General features: G+C 35.6%; 1 protein-coding gene across 4 annotated transcripts in view; it reads left to right on the top strand.

Moving 5' to 3' along the window:
* The window catches only part of PLA2R1 (phospholipase A2 receptor 1), a 117,570-nt gene that overhangs the window by 84,936 nt on the left and 19,334 nt on the right, over nucleotides 1-13,300 (top strand). For all 4 annotated transcript variants that reach the window (XM_045479965.1, XM_045479963.1, XM_045479964.1 and 1 more), the window contains 3 exons: nucleotides 4,253-4,317; nucleotides 4,589-4,692; nucleotides 6,277-6,416. In XM_045479965.1, the coding sequence (XP_045335921.1) occupies nucleotides 4,253-4,317; nucleotides 4,589-4,692; nucleotides 6,277-6,416 (309 nt within the window). The remainder of the gene's footprint in view (nucleotides 1-4,252; nucleotides 4,318-4,588; nucleotides 4,693-6,276; nucleotides 6,417-13,300) is intronic.

Raw genomic sequence — 13,300 nt, 5'->3', positions numbered from 1 at the left:
TTGAGGAGCTAGGCTAATTGGAAAGGCATCCAAAACCTGTTAAATAATGAAACAGACTGCCAGGAATAGTATGTGTTTTCCTTGTGTTTCTTCAACAAGCATTTATTAAGGTAAGTGTTTATTAAGTATTTTTTAAGTATTACTTATTAAGTATTTATTAAGGTAAGTGTCGGGGATTGTGATATTTGTCAAAGACATACTGTCAAGAACACAAAAATGAGATACAGACTCTGTTTTTAAAAAAACTGGAAGTAATAATAAGTGAAAAGGGAGCAATATGTAGAAATTACCAAGGGGACACTAAGGGGAGAAACCTCACTCCCAGTTTTCCTTAGGAAATCTTCGGAAGTAAGGAAAAGACTTTTTTTCTTTTCCATAATTTAACATTATTTCATGATCACCAGGAATCCTTTGTTGAGCTATCATCTTTTCATATGTTTGTAAGTTGATAGTTAAAATGAAGCTCTATATTTAAAGCATCCTCGGGTTGTAAGAGAAATGTCTTCCCTTACAGCTCATGGAGCTTTTCCATTTCTATAATCCTGTTTGATGCACAGGAGCCTGTGAGGTGTACGTAGGTCAAGACCACTACTGATTTGTGATGGAAAAAGCTGAACAACAGGGATATTCGATGACAACCTCACAGTCCCACAGACTGAGTGATAGACCAATCGCTAGAACATGATGTTCCCCGCTATTTTGTGCACTATTTTACCACCTTTCCTCTCCCACAAATGGAACACTCAAGCCAAAACCATAATGTTAAGTATTAACATGATGTCATAAAATATGTTTGTTTCTTTAACAAGACAGCAGATTCCTGGTGGCAATAACAAGACATCAGGTCAATGTCTGAAAACCAATCCATCCTTTGACATGACAAAGTGTATGTCTCAAAGGGAACTGACATTTGGCCAGTACTTACTGTAACAGTGTCAGGCACTGTGCTAAGTATTAATGTTTAATGGCATTTAATCTTTCCAAGGACTATCTATGGGAAGTCTATTATTAGTACATTTTACAGATGAGGAAGCTGAAACTCCAAAGAGGTGAAGTAACTTGGTTACTTGCACAGCAGCTGAGTGGTGGAATCTGCAAGTGAACCCAGGCCATCTGACTTACGGTGTCATTTTAAAACACTCTGCTTGCAGCAGAGCAGCAAGGGAGGGATATAAGCGCACAATGTCTTCATTATATTAAAATGCTAGTTCTAAAACCCCTCTCCAAAAAGATGGTGCCAGCTCTGTCCCAGACATGAGCGATGAAAGACTTCTTTGATCTTTCCAATGAGCTTAGCTCTCCTGGAAACATCTGCAGGTCTTCTACCTTCACCTTTCCCTTAATTCAACCTCCCAATTATTAGTGTTTGGGAAGCCAGTGGGGATGGCAGAGTTAATACCTCCCATAGAAGGGAATAATAAAACCCATCGGTTTAGCTGTTTGAGACGTCATACCTAGCCCTATGATACTAGTTGAGGGCTAAATCTAGTGTGATCTCAAACCACACAAACCTTATGGTATCTTATATGGCAAAACTGTTACCCAGCCTGAGACCATGTTGTTATAAATTGCCCTGTCAGTATCATGGGTGAGCGGCTGACTGATCTAACACCACAAAAGAAAATTACTGGATGGTATAAAATGTGCAGATTGAAAAAGGGGCAAGAGAGGTAAGGGGAAAGGGTATCAATTTAAAAAGAAGAAAACTATAGGTTTCCAAAACAGTTCTTATTATTGCATAATATTGTGGCTGTGTTAGGCACTTTTTGGCGGTGGTGAGAGTAGTGGTATTTATGGTGACCATTTACAGTTCATGAGCGAGAAACTCCATATCTACAAAGGTCCTACTAGAAGGAGTCAGTTCAGAAGCTACTTTATTCCAGGATGGTGAACTAAACATGTCGAGGTCATACCACTCACTTTTGTGGCACACACTCATCCTATTAGTGCAGGAAGAATCACAATACTAATTAAATATTTTTAATATTCCATATGTGTTGTATAGTTTCCCTAAAAGAGTAGTAACTTAGAAATGTGAAGAACAAAAATAACAATTGGAAAGTAAAAGAACTATTGAAAAAGAAAGCTGGATACAGTTTTTTAAATCTGAAGAATTTTTTTTTTACAGTGTTTCTATCTTGGAAATGTGGTTAGTCAGTATTTTCTCTTTGAATAACGGAATACCACAGGCATGATGAGAGTGAATTTTTGAGTACTTCTTTTTTGAACCATCTTGTTGGGTTAGATTAATGCCAAAAAAGTAAAAAGCCATAGCACTGTGGGAATTGTTTAACATGAACTACTAGCCAAATAGTCCACTCAGCTAACATTTTATGCTGTGTTGTGCAATATTTGCATGTCAAAATTGAAATTTACTCTTATTTTTATAAGTTCATGTCTAAATACCTCTAACAAAAATATATCAAGTCTATTAGTCATCCCCCAAAATATGATGTTTTAAAACCTTAAAATAACTTGGTTTTGGTATTTTTGATGGAAACATTTGAAGAGATGACAGGCTATTCATCCTTGTATTATATTGTAGATTAATTACTTTGTAGATTATATTAGCTGGTGCTGTATTTTTTTATAAGTATTCTTCCCATATGATGCTATCTATAATGGCTGTCACAAAACATAGTTGATGTTATGAAATCTGTGGTCATATCACATTTCTTTATAGGAAAGAATATTAATAAGTCTTCTATTGTTGTGAATTTATACCTAAGCTAAAATTGAAAACATCTATTTTTCACCATGCATTTTTCACCCTAGCTTCTAGCTTGTCCTTCTTGCTTGCAGTTCTATTCCGTATCCCAACAGGTTGTGGTGTGCCATATAGAGGATTACCATGCTGTAATTGAAGTGGTAATAAATATGTCACTTAAGATGCAGTAGGTATAATTTCTCTTTAGAGGTCCCTAATTGGGGCAGTGAACAATCAGCCTGTGATTTCCACTATTGTTGCACGTGAGACCTCTTCAGATTGAATGAAATTGTTGTGGTTCTCCCACTGAGTTCACAGCCAGTCTCAATGGACCCATTCCAAAGCTTGACAAAAGGAATCTAAATTCAGCATGTAAGAACATGTCCATGAAACAACACCTCAGGGACCCCAAATTATAGTTGCTCCATCTTACATTATTCTCAAATTGCTGATAAAGCAGACAGCCACACTATTCAAGGAGTAAAAATACCTGTTTATAAATTAGAATGTTAGAGAGTTGTTAGGTTCTGTTGTATGATGACCCAAAATTCTGTGGGAAAAAAAAATATATCTTAAAGTGTATTCTCCAATTTTTACAGAAGAAATGAAGTGCAAATTTAAATATGCAATGCCTTCAAATTAACAGGCTTTTAGCTTGAAAATTAAGTTACATTTCACACACACACACACACACACACTGAGCACACACACACACACACACACACACACACACACTGAGCACACACACAATACAGTATATTGATTTAGAAGTCTTAGAGAAATTCTTACTGCCTCTTCCTCTTTTATAGTTAAAGAGGGAATTTCAATTTCCAGGGTCATCAGTCCGGTATTACATTTGCCATAATGTATGTACATGTCCATGCACACATGTGTGAACATGGGGTTTCATTTTAGACTTTAGTGTACTGGGATCTGTCTGATAAATAATGGTACAATATCATTAAAATATAGAAATAATTTTCTGATTGTGAAACACTGGAAGTTCTGTCAGATTCCTTTGTCCTATATTGTGTCTATTTAAATGGGGAGCATGCTATGACTCAGTTTAAAAGCTTAATAATCAGACTAATGCCAAAAATTCAAAATCTTTTTTACTATTGATGTCTTTGTGCCTTGATTGTTTTCAAACAGCATGGCACAGGCAGTAAACTTCTATAAACTGCTGAGATGATAAAACACTAAATTTTTAGGGAAAAAAAGGAGTCCTATTTTACTTTACAATATTACTTTTTAAAGCCCTATTATTAAAGTTAGAAAATGTACTTTTAAATACATATGGAAAGTTGTAAGAAAGATTTTCAATATTTGATTCCAATTTCCCTTCATAATGAGGAGAGAATATTTTAAGATAATGAAGTTTCAGGTTCTCTGAAGATGCTAGGCCTAGTGTACTCTTCTTTAGATAATTGGGTAAAATACTAAAGAATAGAAAGCTATTAACAGCAACCCCATTAATCTTAATAGTGAAAAGGGAAAACAAGTAGAATAAACGCTGACATTTTCTTTCTTTTTTTTTTTTAATAGCTATCAAAGTATGGTATAAATTGGTGGATTGGACTTCAAGAAGAAAGAGCCAATGATGAATTTCGGTACGGACCTGGATCAATTTGCATTTTATTTTGTTTGACAGGTTTTATTTGCAGAATGATTGGACTAGATCTTAGTGATCAATTTGTTGAATAGCCTTCAAACATTATCTTTAACTCATAAATTTTCATTTCTCTAACCAAAGACATGAGTATTTTTTTAATTTAGTAAAACATTATGCCTTTAGTCCATACCCCAGAACTTCAAGAATGGTGTTTGGAGACTGGACATACAGAAAAAGAGAAGACCCTAAATTTTTCCATTTTCCTACAGCTGGAGAGATGGAACGCCAGTAACATACCAAAACTGGGACAAGGAAAGAGATGGATCTATGAATAATCAGAGCCAGAGATGTGGCTTCATTTCATCCCTAACAGGTTATTTTACTCATCCATTTTGGGGCTTATAATACAAACTGATAGTTTTCAGGAGGCTTGAAGTCTCCTTTTCATTGCATTAGTTCAGTGAAAAGGTTTTATTTGGCTAATTTGCTTTTTAGTTGAATGTGTTTCGTTTCATCAGTCTTAAGGTTTAAGGATGGTCATCCCTACAGTTAATTCCATGTGTTCATGTTCTTGAAAATGAATTACAACCAGATAAGTCATTCCTCATGAACCACAATGACACCAGAAATAGGCCCAGTGACACTGATCAAAAATATACCTGACAAATACTATTCTCTATAAAATGTCAATATGGGCTCATTTTTAAAATCTCTTCTTAATATTCAGTTTATATTTGGCCAGAACTTTACCCTCTATGAAATTTACTTCCACTCTCCCATTTAAGAAAGATTTTCATTGAATTCAGTATTTTTTTAATGCCTGTCATTAACTGTTTCTTGCCATAGAATACCAACTGTCTCCAAGTTGGATTTAGAAATACATGTACGTTTAAGATGGGTGGTTTTTTTTTTAATTTACCAGTACAATGTTATTTGGGTTCATTGTCCACTCATATTCACCCCACTCTTTCTATCCTATAAAAGGTAATTATGTTCCTGACTCTTAACAGATTCATAGTGAACCTGTGCATCAAGGCAGGAGAGGGATAAGCACGGAAAGCAATCCTTGGTGGAAGGGTGTCTGCAGAGAAAGGAAAGGAAAAACCACGTCGTTAATCAGCTCTCTTTTGCCAGCAGATGTCACAACAGCCTACAGAAAAGCTGTTTTGTGATTCTGGAAGACTAGCAGCTACTCTGCATTGAAAATAGCATGCCAGCCCCTCCTTCAAAATGCCTTTTTTTTTTTTTTTTTGGTTCATATCCCTCACTAGAAAACTGAAACCTGTCTTTGCAATTTACATGCATCCCTGCCCTATTCTGGGACTTATAACTTGAATGCTAATGAAATGCATTCTATAACCTTTACTCTGAAAATATAGCTCTTCTAAATTAAAATACATTTTACAGGAGGCTAAGGACTTTGGGATGTATCTTCCTGAGGGCATGTCTATGTGTGCCTGTTTTGTTTAAGGGTCTGTATTGAAAAGTGCTTCTTTCTTAGAAGTTACAGAGTTAATATTTCTACATTGTATATTTTCTAAAGAATTAGAAATTAGAAATGATCATCTGTTGTTTTAGAATCTTGTTTCTCTTTATATTGAAATTGAATATTTTAAAACAAAAATATTACTCTACATTCTTCTGTTAACCAAGTCAAATATCCTCAGCACTTTAATCAGTTCTGTGATTTCAACTGTAATATTTCAGTTAGTTGGGGCATTTTTTCTTTTTTTTGGCATTTGCGAAATTCCTACATTCTCAAATTAGAATTACTGATTTAGCACCCTGACCAGTTTGCTCTTGCCACGAGAGAACTCTGTTAGCAATTTAGTCCAATTTCTAGATTAAAAAAATTATGATAAACCATTAGCAGTCATAAAAATGTGATACACAGAGAATGCTTACAAAAAAGAGTCACCATTATTTCAGGTCATCTCTAACTCATTTACTCCTCCAGGACTCTGGGCTAGTGAAGAGTGTTCAGTTTCTATGCCTAGCATCTGTAAGCGAAAGAAGGTTTGGCTCATAGAGAAAGAGAAAGATATCCCAAAACAACATGGAACGTGTCCCAAAGGATGGCTATATATTAACTATAAGGTAAACTCATTTTCAAAAAGTTGCCTGTGTTTCTCTCTTGTAGACATTTTAGAACGTAATTTAAAAAGTAGGTATGGCTTTGAAAAACCAGGAGTTGTCCATTGGACCTGGAATTTTTTTGTCACAGCTTTCAAGAGATTTGAGGTTTTCAAGGTAGGGGCAATCTCTTGGAATAAAGAAACAGCCTTGACACCACCCTTCATTTGTATACTGTTTTTGCTCACAATCCTTCATTGTGCTGTATAACTGTTTCATTAGGCGTGATGCATACGAGTGTGTGTAACTGGGCCCTGCCCCCAAATGAGCTGTCAACTCCAGAGGGCACAGACCCCATCTTCCCTTTCTTTTGTGTCTTCCCTGCCTGGAGCTGGCATAGAGCTCTGCCCGCTGTGTGAATTGACCCACTAATAATGTCATCTTGAGCCTCATAAAGCTGGTGCTTCCGTGCAGAATTGAAATTTAAAAAAAAAAAATTGCCAGTGGGGATATTGTAAACCAGATTTATTATTTCTGATAATGCCTCCAATTAAGGCCAAGAATTTTTCTCCACTCTATTATGTTTTATAATAAAATAACTTTATAGGCCTTAGGTGTGGAAGTAATTAAAATGCATCCCAAATTATAAAAGTTTAATTCTTTGATAATGGAAAAACCCAAACTGTGTCATAATTTTATATGTTAATATGAAATTGCTCTTTGTTGACAGCCAGTTTTCAATCTGTATATTCAGTTATATTGGCAGAGCCTTCTCTCCTTTATGATCTTCCGTTCACTGTTAATTTGTGATATGGGGCCACTGGGATTTTACACGTATTTGTTGAACACTTACTACATATTTGGCACTGATTTTTTTAATTGTGGTAAAATTCATATAAGATAGAATTTACCATCTTAACCATTTTTAAGTGTTTAGTGAGGTAGTGTTAAGTATATTCACATTGTTGTGCAATGAATCTGCTGACCTTTTTCATCTTGTAAAACTGAAACCCTAAATCCAATAAACAATAAACAACAACCCCTCATTTCCCCTCTCCCAGCCCCTGGCAACCATAATTCTGCTTTCTGTTTCTATTAATTTGACTACTTCAGACACTGAGGATAAGTAGAGTTGTACGTTATTTGATCTTTTGTGAGTGGGTTATTTCACTAAGCAGAACGTCCTCCAAGTTCATCCATGTTAGAGCATGTGTCAGAATTTCCTTCCTTTTTGAGACAATAATATTCCATTTTATGTATGTACCACATTTTGTTTTTCCACTCACCCACTGATGACATTTGGGTTTCTTCCACCTTGTGGCTAAGAGTTTTTGCTGGCTGATTTAAAAGATATATTTCTTATTTTGTTCAATTCTTTAAATACACAGAATTATTATCCCATCCTATACACAAGAAGACCAAGACTGGTAACATTGTGTGCTTTTTCTGGAAGTTCACAGCAAATAAGTGTCAGGTTGAGAATCAACCTCAGGTTTTCTGACCTCGAGTCAAGTAGTCTTGTCTCTTTCCTACAGTTGCCACTTCATATAACAATTCTTAAATTACTAGATCAGTTTAGCCCCATGATACAGTCAATCTGGTGGCACTGAGATATCTTCTAAAATATAGTGGTTTTCTAAAACTTTATATGGTATTGAGGTACATTTTTAATAGTTAATACTTTCTGCCTGATTCCTATTTTCCCAAACTATAAAATCTACCACTTACAAGTAATTTATACATTTCAATATAAGAAACATAGCAAGTATTCAATAGAACACTGAGTATAACTAAGTCTTTAATTAAAACCTTTAACAATTAGTTCTTTTTATAGCTATTCTACTGTGGTAAAATATATTTAAAATAAAATATGCCATTTTTACCATTTTAAATGTACAATTCAGTGGCAATAACTACATTCACAATGGTATTCAACCATCCCCTTTATTTCTAAAATTTATCATCATCCCAAACAGAAACTCTGTAACTATTAAGCAATAACTCCCAATTCCCCATTCCTCCAGCCATGGTAAGTTCTAATCTGTTTCCTATCTCTATGAATTTGCCTGTCTAGATATTTCATGTAAGTGAATTTATACAATATTTGTCCTTTTTTTTTCTGGCTTATTTCTCTTTGAATAATGTTTTCACTGTTTATCCATATTATAATGTGTATCAGAACTTCATCCCTCTTTATGACTAACTAATATTCCACACATTTTGTTTTGCCATTCATCTGTTGATGGACTTGGGTTGTTTCCACGTTTTGGTTACTGTTAATAAATTTTCAATGACCATTGGCATACAGGTATCTGCTGGAGTCCCTGTTTTCACTTCTTTTGGATATACACCTAGGGATGGAATTGCTACATCATGTACTAATTCTGTGTTTAACTTCTTGAAGAACCAGCAAAATGTTTTTCACATACATGGCTGAACCATTTTACAAGCCTGCTAGCAACGTATGCTAGCAATTTCTCCACATCCTTAACAACACTTGTTATTATCTATCTTTTTATTATTGCCATCTTAGTGCATGTCTAGAGTTAGTCTCATTATGGTTTGATTTACATTTGCCTAATGGCTAAGGATGTTGAGTGTCTTCTCATGTGCTTATTGACCATTTGTATATTGCCTTTGGAAAACATGTCTATTCAAGTCCTTTGTCTGTTTTCATTTGGGTTGTCTTTTTATTGTTGAGTTGTAGGAGTTCTTTATATATTCTAGAAATTAAGCCCCTATCAGATACATGTTTTGCAAGTATTTTCTCCCATTCTGTAGGTTGCCTTTTCTAATGTCTTTTGATGCACAACAGTTTTAATTTTAATGAAGTCCAATTTATCTAATTTCTCTTTTTACTCATGTTTTTGGTGTCATATCTAAGAATAGTTTGCCAAACCCAAGGTCATTAAAATTTACCTCTTATGTTTCTTCCTAGAACTTTATGGTTTTAGCTCTTAAGGTTTTGGTCCATTTTTAGTTAATTTTTCTACCTTGCAACTATTAAAACAGATGCATCCTGGAGTGCTCTATATGGGGCAGACACAAAGGAATGCATATCTTGTCTCAAAGTCACATTTTCAATGCAGACAGTGAGCAACCCCAAAGCATGCAGACAACTGTTCCAGTTACTAATCATAACTTCTCCCATGTACAAAGGAGGGTATTTTAAGGAAATTAACAGCAAATCAAATCCTTGGCACTAGAGAAATAATTCTTAGAAACTCTCAATATTTGTTTTTGGTTCAGCCCTTGGCTATTATCCTCCCCCCAAACTTCTTTATCTGCACAGCTTAACTCTAGTCGATGTTTTCTCCTGTGTAAACATATTGAGTATATATGTACAGAGGCATGGTAGCAGTAACCGGGGAACAGACCCAGGGCAACAGAGTAAGTGAATACTTCCTTTGAAAGGAATAGAAGGGGAGTGAGTAAAGCACAAACACATACATGAGAGGAGAAAGGCTTTCTGAAGCAGGATTGGAGCAGGATTAAAACATCCCTGTGTAGCTCAAAGTTAAAAAAAAAAAAAAAAAACTTTATTGATAACTAACAGTTAGATTAGTGGTTCACAGCCCTGATCAAATATTTAGAATTGCCATGTTAGCTTTTTAAAAATGTCAAGGTGCAGGTGACATCCTAAAGATTCTGATTTAATTGATCTGCATTGGATCTAAGCATCAGTGTTTTTTAAAAGTTCCCTTGGTTATTCTAATGCACAGCCAATATTTGCCCAGCAATAGGAGAGCTGCACGACTTAGTCTTTGAATCATTCAGAGGAATTGACTAATAAAGATACTGTCACAGCAGGCTTCCTAAGAAAGGATCTTTTACAGAGTAACGTTACAGGGTGCTCAAGTGTCCCCACCCACCACACCTTCCTTTGCATAGTAATGTCTAAAATCACTGGAGTCTCACTCCTTTGCCTTGACTCTTTATTTTTTAATTTTCTTTATTTCTGAGATTGCCTCATTTGTCATGTACGCCTTGGAATAAGTGGGCTTATCAGATCATTAGAAAAGCTGGCAATAGGAGGATTGATAATGGAGAGGAGGAGAGCCCTGTGGGGATGGCTTCCCTGAATAACAAAGTTACAGAAGGAAAACTGGGAGATAGCAATGACAGACATTACTCACTTCACAGTTCTGAATGAGCATCGATATGTTATATCTCATTAAATTTTGCTTCTTGTTTGTCAATTTTCTATGGCTCATTTTTATTGGTTATCTCTAAGAAAAAAATCTAGTTGGTTGACTATCCACCTATAAGAGGCTTGTTTGTTTGTTTGTTTGTTTTACTTTTATTTGCATTTATTTTATGCAGAATTAACTCCCAGCCCATTAGTTTTTGTGTCTTCACTTTCTTCTGGGATATCTTTTTCTTTTGTGCAACCTCCTCTTCTGGTTTAGAAACAAACAATCTGCTCTTTTTCAATAAGGATCGTCTCAGTGTGTCAGGGAGAGCTCATGTACAGGTTCATCCATGAGCCCTGTAAGTTCTATGCCACATCTTGGGGGCTTTGTTCGCCTGGATGTGCTCAATGACAAGAGAATCTACATCTAAACCCTTAAGTTCAGCATTCCTCTCTGCATTTTTAAGCATGTGCAGCAAAAATTCTTTTTTGGGCCACTGGCCCTGTGTCCAGCCCCACTGTTTGGCCTGGGCACACCTACCAACTCCACAACTGTAGCATCGGAATTGAACACATTGCTTCTGCAAATACTTTTCAGATACTTGGTGGCTTTTCAGATATGCATACCCTTGATGGGCTGGGCAGTTTCACCTGTGTTCTTAAAGTGAACATGAATATTTGAGCCTCTTGATTTGCATGATTTTGTCAGATTGTCTGGGTCAAGTGAATAGTCAACCATTTTCAAAGATCACCTCAGGCAGCTTACAGGAAGAGGAAGTCACCTTTAAGAGTTTTAAAACTGAGATACCAGAAGTTAAGCATCTATTCTAATGTTTTATAAATTATTTTCTCTGTGTTTGATGATATATGAGTCCTGACCTGGGATTACTTCCAGAAGAGTGAGTCATCGAAGATACTTGTCACAGCAGAGCTATAGGCAGGAAAAATTCTAAGTGTGCATGTGCTTGTGTTTATATTAGATTAATTCTTATGCTTCCACTCACACATCTTTATCCAGGGATCTGGGTCGAGTACTAATGCCTGCTTTGCACCATCTACTTTGGAATTAGCCAAAATTTGATTTCATGCACAACATAGCTTTTCCTTTAAAAAAACACTCTCTTAATTATTAATATTATTAGCACTTTATTCATTCATTCACTTAGCTATGTTGGATGTTGGTAATTTTATGGTGAGGAAAAACAAACAAAATCCCTTCTCTTTTGGAGCTTACAGACTAGAGAGGAAACAAACATTAGTAAATCACTCAGGAAAAGACCTCTAATTTATAACTGTGACACATATGATAAAGAAGACTTACATAGTTCTATTAAAGTATATAACAGGAGAACATGACTGACGTAGTCAGAAGGACAGGAAGCATTAAAAGCAGGGAGTATAGCATGTGCTAAGGTCCTGTGGTGAGAGGGGATGTAATCTATTGAAGAAACTAAAGGAAGCATAAAGAACTAGAATGTGAAAAGTGAAATAAAAAAGAGTTTCTGGTTTTTATCCTAAGAACAATGAGAAATGCCTCAAGTGTTTTACCTAAAGAAGGACATGATCAGGAATGAGTTTTGAAAAAGAATCATTCATGCTGCAATGGCAAAGACAGACTGGAGAGAGGCAAGGATGATGAAGGTTCTAAGAGTGGTTGGGAAGCTATTGTAATAATCCAAGGTAAGATAGTGAAGGCAGAGACTGTGAGGCAGTAGGAATGGGGGAAGGACATTGAGAAATGGGATGTCCAAATGGTTGATTGAAGAGGGGCTGGGGTGGGAAGGTGAGGAGACTCCCAGGTTTCAGGCTTATATAAATGTATGACTGACTTTGCCATTCAATGTCAGTAAGAATACTGGAAAAGGACCAAGTTTGGGGGAAAGATCATAAATTCCATTTTCAAGTTTTGAACTGGAAATGATTTTAAGGTAAGAATTTTGTATTCAAAACTCATTTGGATTACAGTAGGGTATCCTTAATTCACAGAAATAATAAGAGATGCCTTAACCTTGATCACATTTTGCAAATTAGTAAGTAAATAAACAATTTAAAAGTGCTGTACGTCTTCTTGCTGCTTTGCTTTAATTACTAATGACAACCATTTCAAAGTGTGGTAGTAATTTTTTTTGAAACAATGAAGTGTGGTAATAGGAGGCTACACTCTCATACTCAAGCTAGTAAATCTTGGCTGAGGCAAATGTGGGGGGGTTGGATGAGTTGGGGGATGGGATAGGGGGCATGTGTGTGTGTGTTTTATAGAAAGATTTATTGAGCTAACTAAACCAATGAGGTTCATTGGTATTTATGAATGGTTCATTAGTGTGACTATCTGAACACAAGGTGAATTCACATTAAATGATAAGACTGCCTAATAATTAGTGTGTGCCACTGTTTGGAATTTGTAATTAGAGAGAAGAGACAAAATGAAAGGAAATAGATAAAAGAATAGTTGCTATAAAATTAAAATCCTTTAAAGCCAATTCCATTTCTTTGTGAAGCAAACAAGATGACGAGGACCAGAAGAATTGAAAATGTATTTCCTCTCTTATTTGGTAATTCAACTTCAGGCTACATCAGGATTTCTGGTTTTTATCCTAAGAACAGTGGAAAATCCCTTATAGTTTTTAGATTTTGATTTTGATTTTTTTGGAAAATCCCTAATAGTTTTAAACTAAAGAGTGACACGATTAGGATCAAGTTCTGAAAGGAATTACCTGGGCACTATTGACATTTGGGGCTGAATAATTCTTTGTTATGAGGGGCTGACCTGTGCGTT

Source organism: Leopardus geoffroyi, chromosome C1 (genome assembly GCF_018350155.1).
Source record: "Leopardus geoffroyi isolate Oge1 chromosome C1, O.geoffroyi_Oge1_pat1.0, whole genome shotgun sequence".
In the NCBI taxonomy this organism is placed as follows: Eukaryota; Metazoa; Chordata; class Mammalia; order Carnivora; family Felidae; genus Leopardus; species Leopardus geoffroyi.
Note: the sequence above shows the minus strand (reverse complement) of the source record. Positions and strands in the feature narration are given on the sequence as shown.